General features: G+C 58.5%; 2 protein-coding genes across 2 annotated transcripts; both read left to right on the top strand.

Moving 5' to 3' along the window:
- Positions 1-5,396: 5,396 nt before the first annotated feature.
- On the top strand, positions 5,397-11,685 carry LOC128977460 (E3 ubiquitin-protein ligase TRIM62). Its single transcript, XM_054394999.1, has 5 exons — positions 5,397-5,804; positions 6,479-6,574; positions 9,013-9,269; positions 9,775-9,890; positions 11,135-11,685. The coding sequence occupies exons 1-5, from the start codon at positions 5,397-5,399 to the stop codon at positions 11,683-11,685; spliced, it is 1,428 nt and encodes a 475-aa protein (XP_054250974.1).
- A 2,508-nt stretch (positions 11,686-14,193) lies between these two features.
- SVBP (small vasohibin binding protein) lies at positions 14,194-15,328 on the top strand. The gene is made up of 3 exons (XM_054395086.1): positions 14,194-14,222; positions 14,902-15,023; positions 15,116-15,328. The coding sequence occupies exons 2-3, from the start codon at positions 14,904-14,906 to the stop codon at positions 15,200-15,202; spliced, it is 207 nt and encodes a 68-aa protein (XP_054251061.1). The 5' UTR covers positions 14,194-14,222; positions 14,902-14,903; the 3' UTR covers positions 15,203-15,328.
- The last annotated feature ends 469 nt before the right edge of the window (positions 15,329-15,797 follow it).

The raw sequence follows: 15,797 nt of genomic DNA, 5'->3' as shown, positions 1-15,797 counted from the left end.
AATTAGTTAATGTTTGCAAAGCACTTAGGAGATGAAAAGCACCAGCACGGGGTGGTTTGGTGCCTCGGCAGGGCACTCGGTGGAGGTTTCACCTCCTCACCACGATGCCCTTCAGAGAAGACTCCCAAAGCCCAGCCTGGCCAGCCCAGGCTTCAACCCTCAGAGGAGAAGGAGGAGGTCTGGAATGATGAAGGATGCTCCGGGCGCTCCGGAAAGGATCCAGGATGGTGGAACACACACCCAGAGCCAAGCGGGCACGTCCCGGCGTGCCCATGGTGCCGGCAGCACCGAGTCATCCGGCGGTGGGGTGGAAAATTCCAGTGCTGCGGCTCTGGGGCCTCCCTTCCCGCCGGCATCCCACCAGCACACGCGGCACACGTGGGAAGGAGCAGGGTTTTCCCTGCCCGCCGGGCACAGCGCCATGCTTTGCCGGATCACCTCTCATCCTGGCATCCTCCAAGGCACTGCAGGCAGGGCTGTGTACCCCAAACCCGCCAGGATCACTCCATCATAGACAGAATCACAGAACTGTCAGGGCTGGAAGGGACCTCAAGGCTCATCCAGTTCCAACCCCCCTGCCATGGGCAGGGACACCTCACACCACAGCAGGCTGCTCACAGCCACATCCAGCCTGGCTGCAAAAACCTCCAGGGATGAGGCTTCCACCACCTCCCTGGGCAACCTGTGCCAGTGTCTCACCACCCTCATGGGGAACAACTTCTTCCTAACATCCAATCTGAATCCACCCACTTCCAGTTTTGTTCCATCCCCCCCCAAGTCCTATCACTCCCTGACACCCTCAAAAGTCCCTCCCCAGCTTTCTTGCAGCCCCTTGCAGATCCTGGAAGGCCACAAGAAGGTCTCCTGGGAGCCTTCTCCTCTCCAGACTGAACAACCCCAACTCTCTCAGTCTGTCTCCAGAGCAGAGCAGCTCCAGCCCTCTGCTCATCCTCCTGGCCCTTCTCTGGACACCTTTCAGCACCTCCAGATCCTTCCTGGAACAGAAGCTCCAGAACTGGACACAGAGCTCCAGGAGTGGTCTCAGCAGAGCAGAGTAGAGGGGGAGAATCCCCTCCCTGGCCCTGCTGGCCACACTTCTCTTGCTGCAGCCCAAGATGTGCATCCCCTGGCACGCTGCAGAGGCAGACCCTAAAAATGCCAGGATATCCATCCTGGCATGCTGTAGTCAGGGCCTCAGATCCCCCACACACCAGGAATTGTATCCTGGCATTTTCCTGCACACTGGAGCTGGGGTTGCATACCCCAAACCTACTGGGATCACCCCATTCTGGCATCCTCTGGCACACCAGAACCTCAGATCCCAAAAGCACTGGGATCACTGTCCTGGCATGCTGGAGTCAGAGCTACAGACCCCTACACCACCAGGATTGTCCCATCCTGGTATCCTGCAGCACACCAGAGTCAGTGCTACATGCTTCCCTCCCTCCACCACCCCCAGAAAAAAATAGGATTGCCCCATCTTGGCATCCTTCAGCCCACTGGAGCCAGGGCTGCATACCCCAAGGTGCTGGGACTACTCTGCCCTGGCATCCTCTGGCATGCTGGAGCCAGGGCTGTGTACCCCAAAAACACCAGGATTGCCCCTTCCTGGCACCCTCCAGGATGCCAGAGCTACCTACCCCAAACACACCAGGATCACTCCATCCTGGCACACTGGAGCCAGGGCTGTGTATCCCAAAAACACCAGAATTGCCCCATCCTGGCATCCTCCAGGACGCCAGAGCCACATACTCCAGAAACACTGGGATCACTCTCCTGGCACCCTGGACCTGGGGCTGCATACCCCAAAAGCACCAGGATCACTCTGTCCTGGCACACCAGAGCCAGAGCTGTGTACCCCAAGAACACCAGGATCCTCTGGGGTGCCAGAGCTGAGGCTGTGTACCCCAAACACTGGGATCACCATATCTTGGCAGTCCTCTGGCACACCAGAACCATGCACCACAAAACCACTGGGATCACTCTATCCTGGCACACCAGAGCCATGAACCCCAAAACCACTGGGATCACTTCATCCTGGCAGTCCTCTGGCACACCAGAGCCATGTACCCCAAAAACACTAGGATCACTCTATCCTAGCACACTGGAGCCAGGACTGTATACACCAGGTCCAGGATTGCTCCATCCTGGCATCCTTTGGGACACCAAAGCCATGTACCCCTAAACCACTGGGATTGCCCTCCTGGCACACCGAATCCAGGGCTGTGTACCCCAAAACCAGTGGGATCACTCCATCCTGGCATCCTCCAGTGTGCCAGAGCTGGATGTACCCCCCCCAAATGGCACAGTGGAGCCCTCCCCACTTCCCGCTGGGATTCCCAGGAGATCACCAAGCCAATTTCCTAATCAACCAGGATTAATTCCCTGCTTTGCCCAAACTCCTGTCGCGGTTTCCCTCCGGTGCCATCGGGATAAGGTCGGCAACACTGCCCGGCCACCAGGTGGGTCATGACGCCCCAATTCCCTGGATATTTGGGATACTGACTAAATCCTAATCCATTAACAATCTGGAATGGGCTCTCTCAGACCTGAGTCTGGATTTGGGGTGAAAAAAAAGGAGGTTTGGGGTTGGTTTTCCTCTGCCGGCTCCATTGTTGCTTTTGAATCATCCAATTCCAATCATTCCCTGGTGGATCCCTGAGGTGGGAAAAACAGGAAAACCTTCAAATCCAAATGGGGAGGCATTAACAGGGGGAGAGCACTATTACCTCGAGGGAGTGTAAGTATTTGGGGGGTGGGGGGGATTTTTATTATTTCGGGGCCTTTTTCGAGCGCTGGAGGCCGTCGGGAAGCGGCACAATGTGGGTGGGGTACTCCCCGGGGGTTGTGCCACGCTGTCCCCCGTCCATGCCGGGGACACACAGAGGGACACTGCGGAAGCAGGATGTGAGTCCCACCGCCAGGGCTCCTTTAAGGCTCCCCCCCGGGGCGGGCGGTGCCGCGCAGGGGACAATGGGGCGGGGGTGGCCCCACGGGTGGGAGGAGGGGGCGTGGGCAGGAAGTGCTGCGAGGCTCCTCCCGCTCCTCGCCCACCCCCGAGCGCTGAGAGGCGGAGGAGGGAGCGTTGGCGACCCCCGCCCCCCTCTCTCCCCCAGCTCCCAACACATACCCCCCCTCCCCCGAGCACCGGGAACCGGACACCGGCACCGGCGGGGTGAGGGCAGCGGTGGCGGCGGCGGGGGGCGGCGTGGAGCCGGGGCCGTGGCGGGGGCTGGTCTCGAACCCGGGGTGTCGGCGGGAGTGGGACTAGGGGCGGGCTCCGACCCGGGGTCCCCCCCGGTTGCAGCCTTCCGGCAGCCTCTCCCCCAGCCTCTGCATTGTCGCCGCTTCCCTGGGCCCCCCGAATCATCTTCACCCCCGGTTCCTCCCTGTCGCGACCCCTCCGATCCCCTCTGTTGCTGCCTGACGCCCAGTTCCCCCCTGCCACTACACCCCCTCAGCGCTCCCCATCGTAGCCTGACGCTCAGTTCCCTCCCACTGTCACTCGCCAGACCCCCCCTCATTGCAGCCCGACCCTTTCGTTCCCCTCATTGCAACCCTACCTGTGCCTGCCATTGAAACCTGACACCCCCTCCCCGAATTCCACCCCTATTGCAAGCCCCACAGCCTCCCCCATTGCATGTTGCTTCCCAGTTCTCCCTCCTGCAAGCCCCTCATTGCAGCCTAGGCCCCCGGTTACCCCCATTTCAACACCCTCAGCTCCCCCTCATTACAACGTGACCCTCAATTCACCCCACTGCAACTCCCCAGCCCTCCCCATTACAGCCTGACCCCCAATTCCCCATATTCCAACCCCCTCTCTGCATTCTGACTCCCAATTGCTCCCAGTCTCTCCCCCACAGTCCTCCCTATTGCAACCTGGTCTCCCCAGTTCCCTCCCATTGAAGCTCCACTATTATACCCTGACCTTCCAATTACCTCCAGTTGGAGCTCCCCAGCCCACTCATTGCATCCTAACCCCCCATTTCCCCGTACTCCAACCCCCTCATTGCATCCTGACTCACAGTTGCCCCCCCATCCCACCCCCTCAGCCTTCCTCAGTGCCATCTGACCCACTGATTCCTCCTCATGCAACACCTGCAGCATTCTGATTCCAAATTCCCCCTCACAGCATCCTGACACTCCCCTCATTTCACCCTGAGCCCACTCCCTGCATTGGAACTCTCCCAGCCCCTTCCATTTCCAACAGACCCCCAGTCCCATCCCTTTTCCCCAACCCCTTCCATTTCCACCAGACCCCAGTCCCATCCCTTTCCCCAACCCCTTCCATTTCCACCAGACCCCAGTCCCATCCCTTTTCCCCAACCCCTTCCATTTCCACCAGACCCCAGTCCCATCCCTTTCCCCAACCCCTTCCATTTCCACCAGACCCCAGTCCCATCCCTTTTCCCCAACCCCTTCCATTTCCACCAGACCCCAGTCCCATCCCTTTCCCCAACCCCTTCCATTTCCACCAGACCCCAGTCCCATCCCTTTCCCCAACCCCTTCCATTTCCACCAGACCCCAGTCCCATCCCTTTCCCCAACCCCTTCCATTTCCACCAGACCCCAGTCCCATCCCTTTCCCCAACCCCTTCCATTTCCACCAGACCCCAGTCCCATCCCTTTTCCCCAACCCCTTCCATTTCCACCAGACCCCAGTCCCATCCCTTTTCCCCAACCCCTTCCATTTCCACCAGACCCCAGTCCCATCCCTTTTCCCCAACCCCTTCCATTTCCACCAGACCCCAGTCCCATCCCTTTCCCCAACCCCTTCCATTTCCACCAGACCCCAGTCCCATCCCTTTTCCCCAACCCCTTCCATTTCCACCAGACCCCAGTCCATCCCTTTCCCAACCCTTCCATTTCCACCAGACCCCAGTTCCATCCTTTTCCCCAACCCCTTCCATTTCCACCAGACCGCAATTCCATCTCTTTCCCCAGATCCCCAAATCCATCCCTTTTTCCCAACCCCTTCCATTTCCACCAGACCCCAGTCCCATCCCTTTTCCCCAACCCCTTCCATTTCCACCAGACCCCAGTTCCATCCTTTTCCCCAACCCCTTCCATTTCCCCAGGCCCCCCAATTCCATCCCTTTTTCCCAACCCCCTCCATTTCTACCAGACCACCAATTCTATCCCTTTCCCCAACCCCTTCCATTTCCACCAGACCCCAATTCCATCCTTTTCCCCAACCCCTTCCATTTCTACCAGACCCCAATTCCATGCTTTTCCCCAACCCCTTCCATTTCCCCAGGCCCCCCAATTCCATCCCTTTCCCCAGCCCCCACATTAGCAGCCTCACCCCCATGTCCCTTATTCCGCCTCCTAATCAGCTCCTCACCTCCTCAGGCCTCCGGCTTTAGCCGCTGTGTGTCCCCCCTCAGCCCCAGGCCATGGCTTGCAGCCTGAGGGACGAGCTGCTGTGCTCCATCTGCCTGAGCATCTACCAGGACCCGGTGAGCCTGGGCTGCGAGCACTACTTCTGCCGCCGCTGCATCACGGAGCACTGGGCGCGCCAGGAGGCGCAGGGCACCCGCGACTGCCCCGAGTGCCGCCGCACCTTCGCCGAGCCCACCCTGGCGCCCAGCCTCAAGCTGGCCAACATCGTGGAGCGCTACAGCGCCTTCCCCTTGGACGCCATCCTGGGGGCCCAGCGCGGCTCCTTCCCCTGCGAGGACCACGAGAAGGTGAAGCTCTTCTGCCTCACCGACCGCAGCGTCGTCTGCTTCTTCTGTGACGAGCCGGCCGTGCACAAGCAGCACCAGGTCACCAACATGGATGACGCCTTCGAGGAGCTGCAGGTGAGGACACCCTTCCCTGCCTGCCCTCTTTCTTGCCTGCCCTCTTTCTTGCCTGCCCTCTTTCTTGCCTGCCCTCTTTCTTGCCTGCCCTCTTTCTTGCCTGCCCTCTCTCTTGCCTGCCCTCTCTCTTGCCTGCCTTCTGCTACCTCCCCTCTCCTTGCCTCCCCTCTCCTTGCCTCCCCTCTCCTTGCCTGCCCTCTCCTTGCCTCCCCTCTCCTTGCCTCCCCTCTCCTTGCCTCCCCTCTCCTTCCTCAGCCATGGTCCCACCAGGACCCCGTGCTGCAAGTGTCTCCTCTCATCTCCAGTGTCCACGTGTCCCTGCTTCCTTCAGTGCTGGCTCCTGTCTGTTCCTGCACTCCTTCTGCCCCCTTCAGTTCATCCCTGTGCCTCCCTCCTATCAATCTGTCAATCCATGTGCACTTCTGTGCCTGCTCCCATGGGATTCTCCCTTTTCCACCCACACTGGGGACCCTCAACCCACCTGGCCACACCCCACAAGTAGGACCCCCACAAACCAGCACCCCAGCTCTGCTCTGTGCCAGCAAGAACCCACCGTGCCCCTGCCACCCCCTTTCTCACAATCCCACACCCCACCAGCCAGCTTTTCCTAGGAGAGCTGCTTGCTGGGATCCTTTTTTTTCCCTAAATCCTCTGTTTTCTGTGGTTTGTTCCAGCGGGAGCTGAGGGAGCAGCTGCAGGGGCTGCAGGAGAGCGAGCGAGGCCACACGGAGGCCCTGCACCTCCTCAAGCGGCAGCTGGCAGAGACAAAGGTATGGATGGGGACACAGCATCACCCCCCAGGGGCTGGGAACAGACCCCTGACCCCCACCCCAGCCCCTCCTGAGCCCCTCTGACTGGTGGGAATGGATTCACAGATTGCATTGGGTTGGAAGGGACCCCCCAAGGGCATCTCGTCCAACCCCCCTGCAGGCAGCAGGGACACCTCCATCTGGATCAGGCTGCCCAGGGCCACATCCAGTCTGATCTTGAATGTCTGCAGGGATGAGGCCTCATCCCTGGGCAACCTGTTCCAGCTGGGGACAAAGACTTTGGAGACCCCATCCTCACCTACTCTGAGCCTCAATGACCCGATTCTGGCAGCTCCAAAGCCCCCAGTTTGGTGGATCTGCCTCATCTTTTCCTTCCTGACACCTTCAAATTCCACAGTGTGATGGATCTGTCCCATCTTTTCCTTCCTGACACTCCCAAATCCCCAGCAGGTTGGCAAAGCCACCCCTCAAGCAGCTGAGCTTGCTTGGAATGCCCTGGGAGCAGCTTTTATTTGCCTTATTCCTTCGTTTTTCTCTGCTATTTCTCTCCTTCCCCCAGCTCAGGGGCTCAGAGAGGGGCAGTGACTTCTCCAGCCCCACCAAGAGTCTCCAGGATTTCTGGGTGGGGGTATCCATATTTGGATTCTTTTGGAGCATTCAGAATTGTTTGGGGTTTATTTGGGGAATTCTGGAGGGGTCAGGGCAGGTTTTGGGGGGTCCTGACCTCTTTCTGACCCTCTAAAAGTCCTCAGCCAAGAGCCTGTGGGAGATGATGAGGGAATTGTTGAGGTTGATGGGGCTGAGAGGGTTTATTTTGGGAGTTATGGATTCATGGAGGGGTTGGGGCAGGATTTTAGGGGGTCCTGGGCCCCACTTGCTCCCCAAAATCTTAGCCAAGAGTCTGTGGGTGATGATCAGGGAATTGTTTGGGTTCATGGAGCTTGGGGGAATTCATGGGGCAGGTTTTGGGGTGTCCTGGCCCTCACCTACCTCTCAAAAGTCTTCAGCTAAGACCCTGTAGGTGGCAATCATCAGGGAATCGTTTGGATTCCCAGGGCTGCAGGGGTTTATTTTGGGAATTATGGATTCATGGAGGGCTTGGGAGAGGTTTTGGAGTGTCCTGACCCCACCTGTCCTCCAAAATTCCTCAGGCAAGAGCCTATGGGTGATGGTTGGAGAATTGTTTGGGTTCGCAGTGCTGTGGGAGGTTATTCTGGGAATTACGGATTCATGGAGGGCTTGGGAGAGAATTTTAGGGTGTCTTGCCCCACAGTTCCCCCCTAAAACCCTCATCCAAGAGCCTACAGGTGACAATCATCAGGGAACTGTTTGGGTTCACAGGGCTGTGGGAGGTTATTTTGGGAATTATGGATTCATGGTGGGGTTGGAGCAGGTTTTGGGTGTCCTGACTCTCACCTGTCCTTCAAAAGACCTCGCCCAAGGGCCTGCAGGTGACAGTCATGAGGGAATTGTTTGGACTCACAGGACTGTAGGAGTTATTTAGGGAATTATGGATTTATGGAGGGGTTGGGAGAGGTTTTTATGGTGTCCTGATCCCCATTTGCCCCTAAAATCCTCAGCCAGGAGCCTGCAGGTGACAATCATCAGGGGACTGTTTGTGCTCACAGGGCTGTGGGGTTTGATTTGGGAATTATGGATTCATGATGGGCTTGGAGCAGGTTTTGGAGGTCCTGACCCTCACCTGTTCCCAAAAATCCTCAGCCAAGAGCCTGTGGATGACAATCATCAGGGAATCATTTGGGTTCACAGGGCTGTGGGAGGTTATTTGGGGAATGATGGATTCATGATGGGGTTGGAGCAGGGTTTGGAGGTCCTGTCCCTCACCTGTCCTCCTCAAGTCCTCAGCTAAGAGCCTGCAGGTGACAATCATGAGGGAACTGTTTGGGTTCACAGGGCTGCAGGGGTTATTTAGGAAATTGTGGATTCATGGAGGGCTTGGGAGAGGTGTTTAGGGTGTCCTGACTGCCAGCTGTGCCCCTGAAGTCTTCAGCCAAGAGCCCATGGGTGGTGGTTGGGGAACTGTTTGTGTCAATGGAGCTGTGGGGAGTTTATTTTGGGGGGAATTATGGATACATGGAAGGGCTGGGGGGCCAGGTTTTGGGGTGTCCTGATCCTTACCTGTCCCCAAAAGTCCTCAGCCAGGGGCCTGAAGGTGACAATCATCAGGGACTTGTTTGGGCTCACAGGGCTGTGGAGTTTTATTTTGGGAATTACGGATTCCTGATGGGATTGGAGCAGGTTTTGGGTGTCTTGACCCTTACCTGTCCCCAAAAGTCCTCAGCCAGGGGCCTGCAGGTGACAATCGTGAGGGAATTGTTTGTGCTCACAGGGCTGTGGGGGTTATTTGGGGAAGGTTGGATTCATGGAAGGGTTAGAGCAGGTTTTGGAGTTCCTGACCCTCCCCTGTCCTCCTCAAGTCCTCAGCCAAGAGCCTGCGGGTGACGATCGGGGAGGCCTTCGAGCGGCTGCACCGGCTGCTGCTGGAGCGGCAGAAGGCGATGCTGGAGGAGCTGGAGGCAGACACGGCCAGGACCCTGCGGGACATCGAGCAGAAGATCCAAAGCTACAGCCGGCAGCTGCGCAAGGTGCAGGAGGGCAGCCAGATCCTGCAGGAGCGCCTGGCTGAGGCTGACAAGCACACCTTCCTGGCTGGCGTCGCCTCCCTGCCCGAGTGGTGCGTGGCACCCGCGTGCCCCAGGCCCTCCCCTCCCCTTCCCTCTTCTCCATCGACAGGGAACTGCTTGAGAGAGTCCAGCACAGAGCCCCAGAGCTGCTGCAGGCAGTGGAACATCTCCTGTGAGGCCAGGCTGAGGCAGCTGGGGCTTGGAGCTGGGAGCAGAGCAGCCTGAGGGCTGCCCTCAGTGCTGGGGATAAAGCTGTGCAGGGCTGGAGCCAGGCTCTGCTCAAGGATGGCCAAGGACAGCACAAGGGGCACTGGGGGCAAGCTGGAGCAGAGGAGGAGGCAAGGAAACAGAAGGGAAAACTTCGTCAGTGTGAGGATGGCAGAGCTCTGGAGCAGGCTGCCCAGAGAGATTGTGGAGTCTCCTCTGGAGAGCTTCCAAACCCATCTGGATGTGTTCCTGTGTGACCTGCCCTGGCAGGGGGGTTGGACTGGATGATCTTGAGAGGACCCTTCCAACTTCTAATGTTTCTGTGATTCTGTGGTCTCCCCTTCACAGGTTGAAGGGGAAGATCCATGAGACCAACCTGACCTATGAGGACTTCCCCACCTCCAAATACATGGGCCCTCTGCAGTACACCATCTGGAAATCCCTCTTCCAGGACATCCATCCTGGTGAGGGGTGGGGAGAGGGCCGGGGGGCCTCTGTGACAGGGACATTAACATCAAGGAACTGGGAGATCATGAGTTGAGGGATGGGGACAAAGACATCATCAGCAAAGGGTGGGGATATACCAGTGAGGGATGGGGGAGTCCCTGTGACATCTGGGGACAGGGACATCACAATTGAGGAACTGAGACATCATGAGTGAGGGATGGGGACCCACCAGCAAGAAATAAAGACATCACCAGCAAGGGATATAGACAAAGACATCACTAGCAAGGAACAAGGACAAAGACATCACCAGCAAGGGTTGGGGAGGTACCAGTGAGGGATGGGGATGGAGGCATTGGTGGTGAGGGAGAGGGACCCAGTGGTGAGAGGTGGGGATGGGGACATTACTGGTGAGGGATGGGGATGTGCCAGAGTGGGATTGTAATGGGACATCACCAATGAGGAATGGGAATATCCTGGTGAGGGATGGGGACATGCTGGTGAAAGTTAGGGATGTACCAGCAAGGCATGGGGGACAGGGTCAGCGAAGGTTGAGGGTGTCACTGGCAAGGGATGGGGACCTGCCTGTGAGGAACAGGGACATCACCAGTGAAAGTTGGGGATGTCACCAGCAAGGAATGGGGAGGTGTTGGTGAGGGGTGAAGATGGGAATGCCACCAGTGAGGGAAGGGGACCCACCAGTAAGGGAAGAGAATGGGGACCTCACCGGCTGGGGATGCCACTGTCAGGGATGAAGACATCACTGGTGTGTGATGGGGACCCACTACTGAGGGAAGAGGATGCACCAGTGAGGGATGGGGATGGGAATGTCACCAGTGAGGGACAGGGATGGGAATGTTACTGTTGAGGGAAGGGGATGGGAATGTCACTGGTGAGGGAAGGGAGTGGTATGTCACTGGTGAGGGAAGGGGATGGGAATGTCACTGGTGAGGGAAGGGAATGGGAATGTGACTGGTGAGGGAAGGGGATGGGAATGTCACTGGTGAGGGAAGGGAATGGGAATGTGACTGGTGAGGGAAGGGGATGGGAATGTCACTGGTGAGGGAAGGGAATGGAAATGTGACTGGTGAGGGAAGGGGTCCCACCAATGAGAGGTGGTGATGTGCCGATGAGGACCCACCAGTGACCTACTCCGCACACCACAGTGGTTTGCAACCCAGCAGGGCAAAGCCACCTGTGCTGGGTCCTGGGGCTGTGCTGACATCTGTGTGTGTGTGTCACCCGCCGTATGTGTCCCCTCCAGTGCCGGCTGCCCTGACGCTGGACCCCGGCACCGCTCACCACCGCCTGATCCTCTCCGACGACTGCACCATCGTGGCCTATGGCAACCTGCACCCCCAGCCGCTGCAGGACTCCCCCAGGCGCTTCGACGTGGAGGTGTCGGTGCTGGGCTCGGAGGCCTTTGGCGCGGGGGTGCACTACTGGGAGGTGGTGGTGTCGGAGAAGACGCAGTGGATGATCGGCTTGGCCCACGAGGCCGTCAGCAGGAAGGGCAGCATCCAGATCCAGCCCAGCCGCGGCTTCTACTGCATCGTGATGCACGACGGCAACCAGTACAGCGCCTGCACCGAGCCCTGGACGCGGCTCAACGTCAGCAGCAAGCTGGAGAAGGTTGGAGTCTTCCTGAACTACGACCAGGGGCTGCTCATCTTCTACAACGCCGATGACATGTCCTGGCTCTACACCTTCCGCCAGCGCTTCCCGGGCAAGCTCTGCTCCTACTTCAGCCCCGGGCAGAGCCATGCCAATGGCAAGAACGTGCAGCCCCTGCGCATCAGCACCGTCCGCATCTGAGGGGGCGCCGCTGGACCCCCACCCACCGTGGGGCTGCTCTGGCTGCTGGCACTGCCCCCTGTGCCCCCCTCCATCCCCACCTCTGGCTGGTGCTTCCAGGGGGGCATGGGTGCCATGGTTGCAAGGGGTGGGGGGAGGGCCGGGCTGCTGCAATAAAAGGATTCAGAGAGATGGGGCTGGGTGGTGGAGAAGCCCATAGGGTGGCACTGGGCTGGACTGCACTGTGCCATGGGTGCTGGGTCATGCTATGGATACTGAGTCACGTCATGTGTACAGTGCCAGCTATGGTGGGATGTGCCATTGTGTGCCATGACATGCCATGCATACAGTGGTATGGTGTGCCATAGGTAGGACACTGTGCCATCATGTGCCATGCCATGTGTACAGTGCCATGCTATGGTGGGACATGCCATATGTATGGCACAGTGCCATTGTGTGCCATGCCATATATACAGTGCCATGCCATCATGTGCCTTGCTGTATGTATGGCACCATGCCATGGTGTGCCATGCCATGCCATAAGTAGCTCACTGTGCCATCTTGCACGGTGCTGTGCCATGCCATATCTACTGTGCCATGTTGGAATTATGGCACCAAGCCATACACACTGTCTTATGCCATACATGCAGAGTTGTGCTATCATGCACTGTACTGTGCCATGCCAGTACATGTGGCACCATGCCACAGTGCATCACACTGTGCCATGGTGTATTTATGGCACCATACCATCATGCATCACTCCATGACATGCCATATGTGCCATGCTGTGCCACGCTGTCCACGTGCTACTGTGCCATCATGTATTGCACTGTGCTATGCCATACATACTGTGCCGTGCCATGCATATGGCACCATGCCATTTTGCACCATGCCATACGTATGGCACCGTGCCATTGTGCACTATGCCATGCATACTGTGCCATGCCATACATATGGCACCATGCCATACATGTGGCACCGTGCCATACATACTGTGCCATGACACCAGGCCATTGTGCATCATGCCATACATACTGTGCTGTGCCACGTGTATGGTACCATGCCATCATGTACCATGCTGTGCCACACCATACCTACTGTGCCATGCCATGTTTACAGCACTGTGCCATCATGCACCATGCTGTATGTACTATGTGTACTGTACTGGGCCATATGTACTGCACCATGTTGTGCCATATATGCTGCACAGTGCCATGGTGTGCCACACTATGTACCCTGCCCTGTATATACTGTGTGCCATGCTGTACCTTGGTGCTCTGTGCCATGGTGTGCCACACTATGTACCCTGCCCTGTACATACTGTGTGCCATGCTGTACCTTGGTGCTCTGTGCCATGGTGTGCCACACTATGTACCAGTCCCTGTATGTAGTGTGCCATGCTGTACCTACTGTGCTGTACCTTGGTGCACAGTGCCATGGTGTGCCACACTATGTACCCTGCCCTGTACCTGCTGTGCTGTACCTTGGTGCACTGTGCCATACATACTGCCATGTGCCACACTGTCACAGCCCAGGGGACGCCAGGGAGGGGTCTCTGTAGGGGGTGGTGCCCATGTGTGGGAGCAGTTCCCATAAAGGGGATGGTGCCCATGGGGCTGTGCCAGGGGAAGGGCTGGGCTGGGGGGGGGGCTGTGTGTATATAGGGGGCAGACACCACAGAGGGGGGCTGTGATATAGGGCCCTGTGTATGGCTGTGTAGGGGGTGAGGTATACAGGCTGGGATGGGAAGGGTAGGGGCCATAAAGAGAGGGGGGGTGGGCTGTGTGGGGGTGTGATGTATAGGGGTGGGATATAAACAGATGGGCTCTATAGGGGATGTAATGTATAGGGGTGGGCTGTATGGGGGTAGGGGGTGAGCTATAAAGGAGTATGATGTATAGGGGTGAGGAATATATAGAGGAGGGGGTTCTATAGGGGATGTAATGTATAGGGGTGGGCTGTTTAGAGGGTGAGCTGTATGAGGGTAAGGCACAATAAGGGGTGGGCTGTATGGGGGTAGGGGGTGAACAATAAGCGGGTATGATGTATGGGGTGAGGGATATATAGAGGAGGGGGCTCTATAGGGGATGTCATGTATAGGGGTAGGGCTCTATAGGGAATGGGCTATATGGGGGATGATGTATAGGAGTGTGATGTATAGAGGGGGGCTATACAGGAGATGTGATAGTCGGGGAGCTCTGTAAGCGGTGAGCTATATGGGGGGTGATGTATAGGGGCGTGATATATAGGGGTAGGCTATACAGGGGTGGATTGTTTACGGGGTGGGCTGTATAGGGGGGTGATGTATATAGGGTGGGCTGTGCAGGGGATATATGTAGGGATGGACTGTTTAAGGGGTAGACTATCCGCGGTAAGCCTCTATAGAGGGTGAGCTATTCGGGGTGCGCTATATCTGGGTACGGGGCCCACCACCCTCTGCGTCTTTCCGCCCGTCCACCAGGTGGCGCTGCCGCACCCTCGTGGTGGCGCAGCGCATGCGCAGTGTAACGGAGGGGGATGCCCCTCGCCGCCATCTTGCCCCGGGCAAGGCCCCGCCGGTACTGGAAAGCGGGGGGGCGGAAATGGGGGGAATGGGAGGCTGTGAGGGGACATTGAGGGGCTCCGGCGCCGGGAGGGGACTGCGGGGCACGAGTGGTTGTGGTGCTGAGGGCAGGCCGTGGGGCACAGGGGGCTGTGGGAATGGAGAGGAGGTTGTGGGGTGTGAGGGGGCTGTGGGGCCTGAGGGGGCTGTGGGATAAGGGGGGGAATTGTAGGGCACGGATGGTTGTGGAGGGCTGTGGGGCCTGAGGGGGCTGTGGGGGTGCCGGGGAGGTCGTGGGGTACGGGGGCTCTGTGAGGGGCTGGGGGACGTGGGGGGTGCCGGAGGGGTTCTGTGGTGCGCCCCTGTCTGTGGGCCTGAGGGAGGCCTATGGGACCTATGGGGGTAGTGGGGAGGGAGAGGAGGTTGTGGGACGGTCATCTGGGGGGTTGTGGGGCACAGCTGCCGGACCTGGGGAGAGCCTGTGGGGCTCGGCATGCTTGGGGGGGCACCTGTGGAACTCAGGATATGGGGGGGGGGGTCCTGTTAGACCCTAGTTTGGCTGAGGGCGCCGTGGGGCAGCGGTAGAGCTGCAGGCCCAAGGGGGCTGTGTACCCAGGCGCAGCCAGGGAGGGGCTGCCCATGGGGCTGAGGGCTGTGAGGGGGTCTGGAGGGTGACTCCCCCGACACTGCTTCAGCCATGGAGCCGAGCGGGGCGGGGCGGAAGGAGAGGCCGAAGCCGCGGGAGCCGGCGGCTCGCCTGGAGAAGGCCAAGCAGAAATCGGCCCAGACGGAGCTGAAGCAGAGGCAGAGGGCGGAGGTGAGCGAGCTGGGCTCGGGGGTACACACGAAGTGGCAGCCCTGGGGCTGAACCCTCCCCTCCCATCGCCTCTTTCTGCCCCCCTCCCGCAGATCTATGCCCTCAACCGAGTGATGACGGAGCTGGAGCAGCAGCAGTTCGACTCCTTCTGCAAACAGATGCAGGGCTCTGGAGAGTGAGGGGGCACACACAGCCCCCCCAACTGACTCTGGACCCCCCCACATCTGCCGCCCACCCTTTTTTCTAATCCCTTTGTTATTTATTATCTAATATCTGCTGCTTTTTTTATATATAATACAAATAAAATCTGGTGGTTCCTCTTTCCTCCTGGCTCCTGGTTCCTCAGCGGCTCTGTCCCCGGCTCGGTGCCGGGTGGGAATAGCGTGGGGGAGGCCAGATTGGGGCTGGGTGCCAGAGCAGCTGCAGCCACCAACTGCCAGCTCTGTCCCAGCTCACACCAAGCTGGACCTCCACTGCCACTTCCCTGCCAAGGGTGATGATCCTGCCCTCCCGGTGCCTGGAGGTGGCTGCTCCATGGGGCTGCATCCAGCTCTCACAGCTGCTCGCGCCACAGGAACCTCCCCAGGGACCCCCTGAGTGTTTCACTCGGCTCAAGGTTTGACCTTCGCTTCCTTCCTCCACCCACACGCCCTCTGCTTTGTCTAGCATCCTCTGGTTTTCCAGAGGGTTTGGATCCATGCCTTCAAGCCCTTCTTCCCCTTCCCCCCCACCTCCTGCACCCCAGTGAGCAGACACCAAGGGGGATGTTGGAAA

This window comes from Indicator indicator, chromosome 32, assembly GCF_027791375.1.
Source record: "Indicator indicator isolate 239-I01 chromosome 32, UM_Iind_1.1, whole genome shotgun sequence".
Lineage (NCBI taxonomy): Eukaryota > Metazoa > Chordata > Aves > Piciformes > Indicatoridae > Indicator > Indicator indicator.
Note: the sequence above shows the minus strand (reverse complement) of the source record. Positions and strands in the feature narration are given on the sequence as shown.